Source organism: Molothrus ater, chromosome 1, assembly GCF_012460135.2.
Source record: "Molothrus ater isolate BHLD 08-10-18 breed brown headed cowbird chromosome 1, BPBGC_Mater_1.1, whole genome shotgun sequence".
Classification (NCBI taxonomy): Eukaryota; Metazoa; Chordata; class Aves; order Passeriformes; family Icteridae; genus Molothrus; species Molothrus ater.
The window spans coordinates 17378200-17394189 of record NC_050478.2 but is presented as its reverse complement, the minus strand read 5'-3'; the positions used below and the strand labels follow the sequence as shown (position 1 = coordinate 17394189).

At 40.4% G+C, this 15990-nt stretch overlaps 1 protein-coding gene across 1 annotated transcript in view; it reads left to right on the top strand.

Moving 5' to 3' along the window:
- Positions 1–5301: 5301 nt before the first annotated feature.
- MYO3A (myosin IIIA) overlaps positions 5302–15990 on the top strand; it is a 112077-nt gene continuing 101388 nt past the window's right edge. Inside the window, exons 1-2 of the mRNA XM_036379010.2 lie at positions 5302–5365; positions 13246–13428. Of these exons, the coding sequence (XP_036234903.1) occupies positions 13261–13428 (168 nt within the window). The 5' untranslated portion in view covers positions 5302–5365; positions 13246–13260. The remainder of the gene's footprint in view (positions 5366–13245; positions 13429–15990) is intronic.

Here is a 15990-nt window from a genome sequence, read left to right as displayed (position 1 = left end):
ACTTCAATTTGTCCAAGAATAGTATTTTGAAAATTTGAAAACCTCACAAGGAATTTCCATTCAAAATCAAGGTAGTTGCTTTTAAAAATGTTATTTAAAAGAAGGTACAGCCAAGTAAAGCCCACAAAATTGCTTAGGTTACCATTCTTTTCCATCTTGTTGCTGAATACCTAAATTATATTTTATAGTTCCTTACATATTATGAGGATTAGTAGTATAATTTTTCCAAATAGTAACCTCAACATCCATCTTAAGGATGTTGAGGTTACCGTTTGGAAAAGATTAGGATCTGGTGCCCTGTGACTCTTGCCAGGACTATTGGAACTGGTACAGTCTCGAGAGAAGTTTGTGTTAGATAAACCATAATGTCTTTAGTACCTGTACAGAAATGTATATGCTCTGGCTATCAAACAAGGAAAATTGTCTCTCCATCTCATTTGTACTAAATGACATCTATCATTGCTGGCTAACACTTCCATTTGTGCACTGTGACCCTTTCAGAGGCAAAAGAAAAAACACACTTGTTCAACACTGAGTATTCTCTTATCACCTCGTATGAAAAGAACTCTATTTGCTCCATTAAAATATGGTTAAATAGCAGGACCTGGAATGCAATGAATTGAAGAGACTGAATGCTAGATGCTAATTAGATGCACATATCAAAAATCAATTTAACTGCTTCAGTTATCAATACCCCGATGCTGCTTATACTTCACTAGTTCACAGTCCTATTTATATAACAAAGTACACATGTGTTTAGTAGTGCCAATAGTGGTATTTGTTTAATAGGTATTTTACTTAATGTCAGACTGCTGATTACCTAAACTTTCAAGGGCTGGGAAGAATGATAACTGTGAAGAAATGCACATAACACCTCATAAGACAGGCACTGCTACGCCAGGATACAAGTGAGACCCTCCATACAACTGATTCAAAAAATGTTGCAAAAAACTATAAAGTACCAAACCTGAAATATCTAAGCAGTTAGTTTGGGAACTGCTGTATTAACAAGATGACCAACAAGATGACCCATGTGACTAATAACATCATGTGACTGGTGTTGTTTATTCCTTGTTTAGATTTTTAATCCCACAATTTTTAAGACAGCTTGATAACTGAGGGATATGTTGTGCACACTAGGAAATGGCAGTAGTACAACCCCAGATCTTTACCTGCACATTTTCAAGACTGGCACTTTCTATTCCTCCAGGTATGCAGAAAGCAGCAATCCTCAGATGTCCTAACAGCTTCTTACTGGTTGACATCACTGCACGTAAGCAAAATCCTTTAATGTTATTTCAGTGATCAGTGTGTTCCAAGAAAAGGATAAGGGTACTAAGTAAGTAAAGGCCAGGACACATTTTACAGCATAGTTCTCTGCAGTTACCACTCGGTCCCTGAGCTTCTCTACTGCAATTTTTTAGAACTGCAAAAGGTTTTATATCTCAAATTTTCAAATGCATCTGTTCCCAGTATTTTGTTTGAAAAAATTAAGAGCACTTTTAAAAAATGAATTTGAGACACAGAGTTCAAACTGTCTAACTCAGGACTTTCTTAGATGAAAAGCAACACCTGCAAAACCCTAAAACTTTGCTACCTCCAACCCAGTGAAATAGAAACAGCTGTGAAATTTCAACACAATACCTTGCATATTTTACTCGTAACATTTTTTTCCCTACTGGGTATGAATCAATAAGCATGAGTTAGGCTATCACCATTCAAAGGTAACACTTCTGTGCTAGATGTGCAGCTCCTGGGTCTAATGACAGGGACCTACAGAGGCACATTTTAATGAAGAACTGTCATCTTCTGAAACCACTCTTAGTTTCTGGCAATTTCTGTACTTATGGGCTTGTGGAGACAGTTTTGGAGTGGGAAATTCCAAAATTCTTTTGATTGCAGATTTAATTGGATTCATTAGTAACCACTGAGCTTTTAAATTATTTTCCTGTTTGTCAAATGTTCTGTATTATATGTGCAGTTGAAAAAAAGTCTGAAAAGCACATTCTGTTAATTTGAAGGAATACAAACATTTCTCCTTTAGGAACTAAGTTAGGTCATGGGACATGAAAAAACTGTTGAATAGTCACAGCTTTTCATCTGCAATGATCTGGGTTGGATGTTAAAGGTTTTGTATCCTATTAACAATCTCCTGAGCTAACCAGCCCCTTAAATGTGATTACAAGGATCACACATCTAAGACCTTCAAAAGGGGTTATGGAGCTCTTTTGATCAACTAAAGAAAATATCTGGCAAAGCTCAGGGTTGCTTTAGAGAAAACTATGCATTCAAATAAATAACTTATGCTTTTAGACATCCTTGATAATTCATTATGGTAGATGGCATTTATGATCAAAAGAATACTGAGCTAGATGTAGACAAACTCTGTGGTGGTTTTCCTAGAGGATATTTACTCAGGTGTTGCAGGAAGTACTGCTTCTCTGTAATAAACACCAAAGGGGAGGAGTTCCTTATATTTGCTACAGGCTGTGCTCAGCTAAGCAGCCAGAGAGGTCAAAAAGCACTTCCCCAGAGAGGTAAGTTCTTTTATTCCTATAGTGGTGGTCTTCTGCTAGTTAAGCATGCTTTTTTATTTTCTTAAGTTATCATTTATATACCTCCTGATCTTTTTGTGTATCACTTGCTATTTGCATATGTACCTCATTAGCCATCAAAACAACTGCTCTTGAGTAGAATACTATTAAGAGATCAATTATAAGGAGAAAAAGAGATAAAAAACAGGAACATATGTCTTAGGTCCCACAAACTCTCTATGGCTGAACTCTGCCCAGGATTTGGAGCCTGGCAGTCAAGGACCTCCTTTTGTAGGGAGGGTCCACTGTGTCCTGCCTATCTGCATCCGGACTTGATTTGGGTGTAGCATGATTTTTCACAATATATAAAATATTCAGTAAATTACAGCTTAATTTGGTGCCTTAATCACAAGGGCATCTTTCCCATCCCCCCACACCTTTTTGTTATTAGAAGCTTCTAAGAGTGCAGAAGTCTGAATGTATCTGGAGTAAAAGAGGTCTATTATACTTATGTATGTTTTGGGTCCATTACTTTTTAATAATGAAGAGTAAGATATTCTAAAAGCAACTGCCTAATGTGATCTAACGATGAAGATGCTTTGGATGCTTTGAAAGGTTGTCTGTTCATACTACTTTCATATTTGTCACATATTCATTTAAAAATAGTTCTCAGACTTGCACCCACAATGCTTCTAATGAAGGTAAAAACCATGTTGAAAGGCAAGGATAAAGTCTGAAACTAATCTAATCAGAATCTGTTAAAAAGAGAGCGTAGCATAGATGCTGTCTTGTGGCATCAAGCAAACTGAACTTCATAGCAGGTACAGCTGATGATGATCACACTTCATCTATCTTTTAATATATATAACTGGATATTGTCAATACATAATATTTGTCCTTAATTTTTTCAAATTTATTTTGGGGCAGAGAAAGCATATACTCATATTTACTCTTCAACCTTGAAATCTCATCTGAAAGGTATTCTAGATAACAGCAAAGCAGTAATTTTTTGGGAAAATGAGGGGCAACAGCCAAGGCAGGTTGAGATGGAAAAAGAACATGAAGGAGTGAAAATAAAGGCAAAAGAGGAATGTGGCTGGGCTGCATAACACTGACTGTCACGTAATCATTTCATGACTAAATTTTCCAGCACCATCAGTTTCCATTTGATACACAGATTCCCTAAAGGCATAAATTCCCTGTTTGTTTCAACAGTGCCTAGCTCTATAGGCCTTGGACATTGGTCTTTAAACTTTAACTGGTTTAAACTAGGACCCTTTCTGCAGCAACAGGCTGCCATTACTTATATATTGTTCAGAATTACCTAAATGAAATAGATATGAGTTTTTTGGAGTTTCACAGTTCACCTGAAAAATTAATTAATGCCGAAGACATAATGTGTTCAATACTTCAAGTGGTTTATCTGAGCCCTATCATGGGGTTTTGCCTTTGAGGTCCCTTTGACAGAGGGAGGGCTCACAGACAATTTTAGGTCTTCAGAGCTAAGGGATGGTAACGTCGGTACACAGCGAGAATTAGATGAGGTGGGCAGCAGTGGCTTTAGGACAGCACTGCTAGAAGTAGAAAGGAACATATCAGCTAATCACTGATGTTACTGTCTTTTCTGGTTCCTATGACTGCGCCTAAACACTTCTCAGCTCCTTGTTCCAGGTCTTGGATGCATGCAAGCTCTTTCTAGAAGAGCTATCAGTACCCATCACTCCTTTTTGCACCTGAATTTCCACTGAAAGGCTTGTAGCCTTTTTCTGATGGCACACTCTGGCCAAGCTTCTGCATGATCAGAGGATTAGACTGTCATGCTTCTGCATATGACTTGCCATCCACTAGACATGCAGCCAAAAGGCACTGGGGTGCCAGGCACTCCCAAGCACAACTGAAAGCAATGTGAGCTTTGTTCAGGGAGGGGGAGCTACCTGGTGTCTACTCTCCTTTTGAGAAAGATGTAAAACATAGCTCTGAAGCAGTTCCCTTTGTATCAGACCTGTCTGAAAACAAAACACAGGTTTGAATATTATCAGAAAAATGAAAGGAGACAAACTCAACAGACATAGTCTCTGATGGAGGTACCTGGTTCCCAGTGCAGACAAAGTTTTGCTGCTTCTTTGCAGTGAATTTTTTAGGGATGTTGCAAAGAAAGCCTAACCAGCGTAATTAAAGCCTGGTTCATATACTACATAGCCGCTGTACTTCTAAAATTTATCCAACTTTTGAGTGCTTTGTCTTGCAAATTCACCCTGCTATTACATTATTGCACTTATGTTGTGCTGTTGCGGTGCGGTCACCTCTCTGCAACAGGTATTAACGCGAGCTCGGGGCGTGCACCAGATGGGAAGAATTTTTAGAGGGCCAGGTAGGTCCATTAGGTTTTCTCAGGGCAGCGCAGCCAGGGGCAGCCCCAAGGGCAGGAGCACAGCTCTCCCGTGCCAGGCCAGCAGCCTCGCCGGGGCTCGGCGGCCGCCCGCCTCCGTGTAATCCCCGCGGATCAGGGCGCGGGGCTGTTGCCCGGCTCTGGAGGCGGCCGGCCCGGGATGCCCAGCGGCCCCGCCGGGAGGGAGCCTGGGCCGCCCCGGCGCCCCCGCCGCGCCCTGCCCGGGGCGGGCCGAGCCCTGCCGGCTTTGCCGGCGCCTGCGGGGGATTAGCGGGGCAAAGCGCTCAGCCGCCGCTGACCCCGAGGCGGGACCGCAGCCGGGCCGGGGCCGTCCGCAGGAGGAGAAGGAGGAGGGCGAAGCCGAGGCACGGTGGCCGGAGGTGGCGCGGCCCCTGCCCCCTCGGCGGGGCTGGCTCTGCGGGGACCGGAGGTTTCGCTGCGGGTAATCCCCGGCCGGGAGCGGCGGGCAAGGCACCGGGGCGAGCCCCGGCGCCGGTGCCTGAGGGGGGCTCTCCGCGGAGCTGCGCTGCCCGGCGGCCACGCCTCGCCGAGGGGCTTCGGGGCGGCCCCCGCGGGATGGTGGCCCGGCCCCCGAGGGGTGGTGCGGGCCGGGCCGGGCCGGGCCGGGGCCTGTCGCCGCAGCCCCGGAGCCGACGGGAGCGGCGGGACAGGCGGGGGGTGCGCGGTGCCGGGAGCTCCAGGCACCGGGGCATGTGCGGCTTGGCTCTTGCGGTCTCTCGTTCAGATTAATTCTGCTTGTTTACACTTTTTCTTTTTTTCCTCCCCCTTTTTTTCCCCCCTCCCCTCTGTTTTTTTGTGTTTGTTTTGTTTTTTTTTGGTGTTTTCGTTTTGTTTTTTTCCGCTTGTGAGTGAGTTTCTGGATAAGAGACGCGTGCGGAGCGGTCGGGAGGGATGCCCGCCCTGCCCGCGGTGAGGCAGCCGGGCGCTCCGGGGCGGGCACAGCGCTGCCCGCCCGGGGGACACGCGGGGCTGTGGCGTGACCGTGGCCTCGCAGGACGCGTGTGCAGCCCTGCCGTGCCCGCCGTACGCTCGCACCCCGTAACTTCCTCGGCTAATGCTAAGTGCTAGCAAGTTTGCTTGTTGTCTCCACTGCCTTCCTTATCTTGCTATCAAGTTACTGTATCGCTTTAATTTCAAGCCCTGACAAAACTCAGCTAAATTAAGTTTGAGTTGCCACTTTTCTGTTGTTAGAAGTTCTGAGAAATGCGGACTGAGTGAGGTCACTCCATATTGGCTTTTAAAGCTTTATAAGGTTTTATTGTGTTAAAATAGGAAAATTAAGTGATGCTTTAGCTTTGAAAACCAAGTTATTTGCTAATATATTGATCTAGTGTTTAGTCACTGAAAAATTATCCTCATCATTTGCAGTGCCTCTCTTCTAGGAGCCACAAAATTAGCTGGATATAATTTTGTTCATGGATTGCTAATGTCATTTCATTACTTCTGGTGGCACAAAGTCCAAATACAATTTGACAATTCCCCCTACCATTATTAATCTTCTATCATTATTGTAATCCCCTGCAGAAATATTGTCTGTTGGACAATAATTGCCACAAAAATCTTTAGCTATCATTTGTTTTCAAAACATCAGAGCTTTTAAAATTGATGACAGTAGTTAAATTTAGTGTTTTGTTTCCTTGTTCTTTTCATACCCCCTTTCTTTAACTAAAGATTGGCTTTTAAAAAGGTTTGGGTTCTGTACTTGTATCATGTTTAAACCCTGAAGGATTGCAATCTAGTGGGTAGCCCCTATGCATGAGAATAGATTGAATGCTTACAGCCCTCGCTGATTCTTTAAGCTGCTGCTTCCAAATCCCCTCCTCCAATGGAGTTACCTTAGGCTGTGGGGCATGGCAGGGAATGGATGGAAACCAAGGTGGAACCTAGCACTGAAGTAGATCCCTTGTGTCTGAGAACATTCAGAGAGCAAAGGGCTGGAGCCTCCTGTGAGCAGGGCTGGCCAGTTCAGTCTTCAGCAAGTCAAAATGTCAAGATCAGCTGAATAATAATCCACAGATGAAATGTCAGTGTGGACACCCAATATGCATTTATCAATACCAGGAGATCAGGTACTGATACCACACAGCCCTGCTTCTCTACTGCGTGTAGAAGTTTACAAAGGTCAAGGAGTCCAGAGGCATCAAATGTCTCTCAAAGCTGTCTTGCTTTGTTGGGAAAGTTGTCACTGGATAACAGTCACTGAAGAAAAAATGTGTTTTTAGAAGAAGCAGTTACCCAGCCTTTCAGAGAGTAAACATTAAAAAGTGGCCTTAAAACCAGGTCAGTTTCTTCCATGACCAGCCCTAAGATTGATGTATGTACTTTGAATTGTGCTCAGGAGAGATATATTGCCTAAATTGATCACCACTCCTTGACTCCAAATGCTTTACACAACCATTTATTCCTGAATTTACATTAATTTAGGGATTGGTTGCTGGATTCAAAGTTTGCTTGGCAATGTCATTGCATGGTGCTTGCCTTGTTTGTGCATCATCAGACAATGTCCAAGTTGCCTGACAGCTTTCAGGTGGTGAGATATGGCTGGCTTGCAGTTTTCCTGTCCGTAGTAGGGAGCTGATACTCATCTTGTCAGATGTCAGACTAAAACTCTTTATTTCCAGCATTTAAGTAGATAGAATTAATTTACCTTAACATGTCTGCATCTGAAGCAGTGTAACAGGGCTCCTATTGTAGGCAATGGAAACTTAGCCAGTAGACTCAACAGTGTCTGGAGACTGAGCTGTCTTATGCAGATAAATGCTAACCAGATGAGGTGAATCAGATTTTTATTTCTTTGTAATGGAATTATAGCATCTAACTTAGGTTCCTATAGGTGCATTCTGCATATCAGCTTAGGTGAAGCCTCCCTAAATTGATGTCTTGTGTCTTTCTTACTGGTGTAAGCACACAACAGCAAAAGACATGGACTCACTGTTAGAGAAGGTTGTTGATTTTTATTCTTCATCTACCATAGCTGGGACTAAAGAGATCTTTTTTCCCTCTGGAAGGTTTCTTGCAGATTGGAAGGACCATTGAAAGCAATAGGGAATATATAGAGTAGAAACTAGTAAACAAATTGATGTGAAGTTGAAGAGGATAATTTGTCTAGACATATGGAAAGTACAAAAATTATGTAATTATGCAAATCTGTTGTTTTAAAGTGAAATTACAATGCTAAGTGCATTCAGCTTTTGACAAATGAAGTAAAAACAAAACAAAACAAAAAAAACAGCCTGCAAACCTGCAAACATGTGTCTTTAACTAATGGCCAAACTAGATAATCTGCTCACACCAAGCTTAGATTTGAGTATAGTTCCCATTCAGATATAGGTTGCATCACTGTTGAAATCAGAGGCCAAATATTCCCCCAGAGTTGAATGGGAGTTATATTTGAATTTCCAGAGCAAAACTTACTCTTTGAATGATGGCTAAGATAATATGCTGTATAAATGAGTCATAATAGCTCTAGCTGAGAATCTAAGCTGCAGTTCATGCTCTTAGTTGAATAATCAAATTATTTATCCAGAAATTGCTAGGTGCTAGTACAATGAAGGGCACATTGTAGCCTCATGCTTTTTGGCTTGTTGTGAGAATTCCGTGTGGCAGCCTTTAACTTTCTTATTAAGTACTTGTCAGTGTGGCATAATTTATGAAATAAGAAGAAATGTGGTTTGGGATTTGATTGTGCCATTACACTAAGTATTTGAAGGCCCCGCTGTGCCTTGTGATCAGTGCCAGACCAAAGAACTTCCAAATCAGATATTGAATAAAGCAATAAATAGGGTGAAAAAGTGAGGTGAGATGGAATTTTTTATTTGATATAACAAGCTGTCTATTTTTGTTTGTTTTGTTTTTGTTGGGGTGATTACTTTTTCTGGCATCCATTAGGCAAGAGGTTGAAGTTTCACAATCTGCAGGAATGCACTGTGTCACTTTCAGAGAGGTAACAGACCTGATGTGCCATGTGTGCCAGTGTTCTTGGCACCTGGCATCTGCCAGTTGTGACATACAGGAAGATGTCTGGCACATTTCAAGGTAGGATGTGTGCAAGAACTGTCTGGTTAAACATAAGGAATGTTTACAATGTGAAGGAAAGAGGGATGGGGACAAATAAACCAGAAGACAACCTCAGTAGGTGTTTTTTGAACTGAACCAATGAGCTCCTGGTCCTGGTTTTCAAGACCAAAAAGTTGTGGTAGCCAGGAGACAAGATGCTGATGGGAACCTAAAGGCTGCATTTGTTGTAGTTAAATGTTAATAGATGTCTGCTTTGCTAATCCTGTAGGCTCCCTGTGTGGAGGAAGATGAGTGACATGAGGCAAGGAGCTCTCATTTTATTAACTCTTTATGGAGGAAATGGATATGTTTTCATCCAAGTGAGATGAAGGTCTATTCAGAAACTGTTGGGGGGGAAAATTTTTTAGAAAGTTGCACAGTTAGGTGGTATGAAACAGTGGTGAAAATATTGGATTAACATATAATATTCTATGTGAAATTCAGGCTCCATCGTGCTTTCACCCCAGCTGGCAGAAGCAAAACCAATGGCTTATTCCTGTGCGACTGTGTTGTCTCTAGTGCTCTGTGGCCTTGACTAAAAAGCCCTCCACAGGCCAATTGGTTTGTGTCTGAAGCTTTGGGTGTGATATATGTATTTCACTGGCAGCAATGAGATAGTCCAGAGGCAATATACTATGTTCTTTAGCAGGCTTCCCCTTCCCTCTCCAAACTGACTAGATACTGAAAATGATGGAGAATGCAGTGGTCTGTCAGCACAGCTGCTGAACATCTCTGTATATCACGGCTATCTCTAATATTTGGCCTGAAGTCTGCTCCATAGGGTGCATATGTTTGATGTGAAGCAAAAAGTCACTTAGGAATGGCACAAATAAATTCTCACCCAGTTTGTTATAACTGGCACCAGATCCCCCTCTCAGATAAAAAAAACACCAACCAACAAACAGAAAAAAAACCCCAAACCTTGTTTTATTGGAACTCCAAATCTATTTTTTCCTTGCCCTGAGCATCCTGAATTTATTTGCTGTGTCAGTCTGTTTGGCTCTCTCAAACTTACAGGACAATGTGCTCTGTGATTTAAACTTTGTTTCATGAACTCATTAGGAGCTATAACTAACATGACAAAGAGGGGCTCAATCCCCTTTTCCCTAGGTCAGTCTATCACGTAAATTCATTTATGCACCACTCAAGCCATCAGGTTTTGTAATTTATAACCTATAACTCTTAATTTGTACACCTCCAAGCAAAACCAAAAAAGTAAAACCTAGCTGGGGGTAAGAGACTGCTTATCGCTTTTCTCTGTCATGTACAAGTGTTCCCTTTATCACACCAAGTAGCAGGAAGGCCTCAGCAGTCCAGCTCCTCTTGGATTTGCTTCTAAAACTTTTTGGGTAGGCTGATATTTTATACCTTCCAGCTTGAAAATTTGACCTATACCATTTTTTATAAGTGAGCAGATTCTGGGGAAACTACAACAGGAAAGATGACAGGAGACAGAGATTTGCCAGTGATAATGGTGCGTAATGCTCGTAATGGCTCTTGAGTTCTTTCAGACCACCTGTCTGCCTGCTTGGTGCTCTTGCTTTGACTTACTGGTGCTGTGCCAGCATCCATCAGGCCTCCCCAGCAGGTTAGCCAAATCTGAGCAGAAGCTGAGTGAACTGTCACACTGAACGCTCCAGAAGTATTTTAAAAAGTTCTTTTTTTCCTAGCGGTTCAAGGGTACATTCCCAGCTTAGAGGTTTGGATCAAGTTATAAATTGTGGTGTGTTTTTAGTAAATTTTTAATGGTGAAGGGTATGATAAATTATCCAGTTGGTTGGGCATCTAGACATATTCCAGGAGCAGTCCAATTTATTGCTGAAATATGAGGTTAAATCATTATCAGCTTTGACAACTTCACTGAGATGTAATAAAACATTATCCATCATCCAGAATAGAACACTTGAAATCATTTTATTTAATATATTTTTTTAATAATAAAAGTGAAAAATAAACAATTTGTCTGCAAAGACTTGTTCTTAAACTTGGTGAAAATGAGGAAACATGGTATTCATTATCATTTATCCCCGTTATTATTTTGAAGCTGTAAATCAAAAGAAAGAACTAGGGTGAATAAGTTTTCTGGAATAGCACTCTTAAATTATTGAACTAAATATGACAGCTACTGAATGCATATTTTTTAAGTATGTGGTGACTTTTCTTAAGACTAGATGATGTGGAACTGTTGTGATTTTCAAAAGAAAACAAAAGCACATGGCAATTTCTCTAGCACTTTTCTCTGGTAGCCAAATAGCACCTGCAGGATCACGTTTCCTTAGCTCTTTAACAGTTCTCATTGTACCAGTCTCAGTAGACAAATAAGCAATTGATACTGGGAGTCAATGAATTTCAGCTTCATTCTATCAGTGTATAGGGAGTTAATGGAGCCTGGGAGGCTGTCTGAAGCACCAGGTTGGAATGTTACTTCTTGGAGTGTTCTGCTTAGTTTAAAATATCCCTGCAGCAGGGTGGTCCTTTGCTTATTTGAAGATTCAAGGTATCAGAGTTCCCAGAGCTTGGCTCTGGCACAGTCTAAATACATGAAGCTGTTCTTTGAGTTCCTGTGTCAGAAGTGCTCATCTTCGAAAGGGAGGAAATAAATCTTCCTTTCTTCAGTGCTGCATATCTCCTACTACCTGGGTCAGAAGCTCCTGTGTTTTCTTGTGACGTGAGACACAGCAGGCTCTAGATTTCAATGGAAAATTACATATTCTGTAGAAAATAGCCTGTATGTAGACAGGCTTCAATATGGTTTGGATGCCTCAGTTCTTATGAAGGCAACCATTGATACTTTTTTACTTTTTTCCTCTTATAAAAAAAAATCACTAGTCACAGGTTTAGTAGTATCCAGTAAGATCTTAAACAAACAGCCTCAATTTAAAATACTAAAGCTTAGAATGAGAAATTTTGAAATGCCATCATTATTGAAACCCTCAAAGCAAGGGTTTGAGATTATGAATCTTCATCCCTTTATCATCCCAAATTTAGTTATTGTTTTGTATAGTCCCCTAATTACAGCAGAGTGCAGAAGCTAATTACAAAGCATTTATGCATGAAGTGATTAAAAAATGCCAACAGAATTATAGTATTTGAGCACTACTTTAAAGGCAAAGAAAAAGAAAGTTTTGACTCAATTGTGTTCTTTTTTGGGGGCTTGACCTGAATGTGGTGAAGCTCCCAAAGCATGGATAAAGACTAGGCATAAGGTCATGCCTTAGGAAGAGACTACAATCAGTGTCCTGAGTAGAGTCTGTGAATCCCAGGGCACAGGAGAAAGAAGCAAATTTTGAATCTGGAATGGAAAACTGAGAATATACTTTTTACAGCTGTATGACTCTGGATCTTGATCTTTACTTTGACCTTAACCTGGAACAGTGTTAAGGGGGATTTCATTGTATCAGGGAAAATTGGGTCATTTCATTCCCACAGTATTTGGAATCAAGGAGCTGGGCCAGCACTGGCTGCAGTACCAAGAACACCACAGTCTGCTGCATATTTCCTGGTGAATTGTATCTGTCATGGACCAGGGTGTTGGTGCAACCTGGTCAGTGATGGATACAATTCAGTCATTGTAAAAGGTGTTTCCTTTGCAGTATGTAAACCAGCTGTTAAAGCATGTACATTGGTAAGCATGTTTTCCATGACTGAGAGTGCTTGACTTGTCAGAGGACTATAGCATTGTGAAAAGATCTGTCACTTTGGTCTGCTTGGCCTTTTGAGATCTATATCATAATTCAAATCCTCAGAGTAGGCTTGTAAAAGTGATTGTTCGCTGTAAGAGTTTGAATGAACCTAATGCTACTATTTAAGATGTTTTGTGTGGGTTTCTTTCCACTTCTTGCCTGATTCTTGGTAATGGACCTAAATCCTTTGGAATTTTATGAACTTGACTCTCATTCCCCTGTCCCTCCAAAGATCTGGGAGTTACAAATATATTCATTGAAGTGCATGGAAAACTGGCTCCACTCAAACTTGATTTTGGTTCAAATTATCATTTGAATTTCCCTTCATTTGATATCATGTTGACTGCACAATATCACATGAAGGTATGTGCAGTCAATGCAGTATCAAATGAAGGAAATTCAAGTGCAGCAGTTCTTATTCATTGTGCTGTCTGTGCATGCACACTATATACAAAAACATTTCTAGAGTTTGAGGCTGGAATGTGTATTTCTCTTCCCATTTCTAGGAAACGAATTGCTATTAACCATTTCTTGAGTGAACACTGATATCTCTTTTTCCTAGGAGCCATCATTTGAGATGCTTCCATTGTCTGGGAAAACAATAATATTTGATAGCTTTCCTGATCCTTCAGATACCTGGGAAATAATTGAGACTATTGGCAAAGGAACTTATGGAAAAGTTTTCAAGGTGTTAAATAAGAAAAATGGCAGCAAAGCAGCAGTCAAAATTTTGGATCCTGTTCATGTAAGTTACTTAAATTACTTGGTTAATTGTGAGTTTATGTAGTCTTTTTTTTTTCCTCTTAATCTTTGTAGATAATTTGTATTAGAAGTGACTGTAAAATAAGCTATTTCAGCCTGCTATGTATCAGGCTAGCTATCAATGAATTTTTCTTAGCATAAGTGATCTTGGAAGTGGTTGCTTATGGTAAAAGTCAGAAATACACCTAAACTTAGGTATATTTCTTAGGTGTAGCTAAGTTACTTAGGTGTAATAGGTGTATAACTTAGGTGGAGCTGAGTTACATGCTGTGAGTGATACCTCAAAAATAAAATAGCATATTTTATTGTTACTGTTCATTCTGTGTTTTCAGAATGTGCCAAAATAAGTAGGTCTCACAGAGGAATCCATCTTTTCAAATGGAAAATGCAAAGGGATTAGCTCTACACACAAAGCACCAGGCAACTGGGAGGTGGAATTATGAAGCTGTAGAGCACAGTTTTGTTTTCAATAACTGACATTTGTTGGGTGGCAGATTAATGCTCAAAGAATAAGGAAGAACACTAGTCTGGTTTGTACAGGCACACCCCACTGACATCAGTGGTGCTGTACGTGGCTTGGGACTTTTCTTAAGACCAAAACATGGGAAAGCAGCTGTTCCTATTTCAGAGGCCCTTTTAATTTCATCTTCTGCGCTCCCAGTATAGGTTTGTTAGGCGTGTGCTTCCATGGCATGACCTCTGGGCAGGAATGGGTGAGCATGCTGTGCTGTGGGGACCCTACAGGTCTGGAAGTGCACAGCCACACAGGGCTCTTCTACCTCTGCACATCACACAATGTCAGATTATGATCCCATAGAAGCAAAAGTCTATGAAATACATTGGTGAAAACATAGTGTCTTCCATTATCTATGCTGTGTTTCTTGCTGATCTGCTTTTTATTTCAGCATGCTTTCAAAGCAACAAATTGCTCATCTCAATTCAATACCACAACCTCTTCCTAAGTAAACATAACTTGCCAAGTGATAAGCATCTTGATGAGTTCAAATGTATTGGAAACTATTTTTGAATCTATTGCTTTCTGTAAACAAGGTTCTTGTGCTTACAATAAATAGGCATGACTTCCTTGCAGTTGGTGTTCATCTAAATGCCTGTTTGGCAGGAAATACTTTTGCTTTCCTATGCTTCAGAAGTGTTCAGGAGTGATTCTTAAGTGGCAGCTGGCTATGGCAGGAGTTCCTGAAGAAATCAGTGAAATTTTCAATGTTCTGTACACTTGTGAGGTTGCAGAAAAAGATTAAAGGATGATGATAGGAAGAAAAAAGAAACAGTAAAGCTGATACTAGAGGAAAGAGAAATGGATAACGTAGGAAAAAGGAATAGAATGTAAAGGAGATGGAAGAAATAGGATGGATAAAGATGCAATATAAGAAATTGAAGATGGGCAAATATATAACTGATGAAAACAGGTTCCTTATTTTAATGAAAATGTGGCAGTAGTGCAGTCAACATCAGTCTTCCAAGACTTGACTCTTAACTAAATGTTTTACCCTTTTTATTCTAAGAACACTATTCTTCTTTGTCCTCTTCTATTTACAGGGTGTCTGGAGTAGCTGCTGTACCTCCATGTAACTGCTAAAATGACAATCCTGTATTGGAAATAAAGTGAAAGCAATAAATGAGTTCTTTTTATTTAAACTGAAAGTATTAATAATGGCTGCAGAGGGAGCCATTGCAATAAAGGAAAAGATACTTTATGTATTTTCTTCTTTATATTTTACAATTCTTTTTCTTTGGAGATTGTTTCAAAATTGTGCCTCTTGAGAGGTAGACGGGAAACAAAGCAGAAGAAATATGGTTTGGTTTAACCGATGTTTTGAAATTAAACTGGGAACCTACATTATCATGGGTGATATAAGACTGAAATAAGCTTTTAATGTTTAATCCTTTAGAGCACAGACTCTTTTTGCTGGGTAACAGCTCAGCTTTTTAAAACTGAAACAGGAAAGTAAAGGTGTTGAAATGAAGATGGGACTGAGAAGGCTTAGTCTTGTCCTCAGGACTATAAGTAAATGCCATTGTACTTTAGAACTCTTAGCTGAATTATCCTATATATAGGATGAAAATTTTCAGTCTGCCATTTCTAATACAGTTTTTTTATGAAGGTAAATATGCTAAATTTAACTAAATATTTCAGGTTTTTTCCTTTATAAAATACCGAGGAATATTTTTCTTTCTGGTAGGCACAGAATGAATATTCTATCATTTAATTTCTCCTTATAATTGTAAAAATCTCATAAAATCTGAGTACCCCTCAGGAGACAGAAACCTCTATGAATTCACAGTAGGATAGTGGGCTAATTCTCTTCCAGTTTCCTCAAGGCAGTCAAAACTATTGTATGCTTTGTTTTTAATTTTTGGCTTTTGACTGTGTTTTTTTTCTTTCTTTTGTTTTTGCCAGATGTGTTTTCTGTCTTCATCCCTGCTTCTTTCTCTTTCCATTCTCTGCCACCTTCAGTACTTTGGTTCTTTCTGCCTTCCTTGTATTTTTTTTCTGTATTATATGTTGTGCTGGGGAAAATTACCT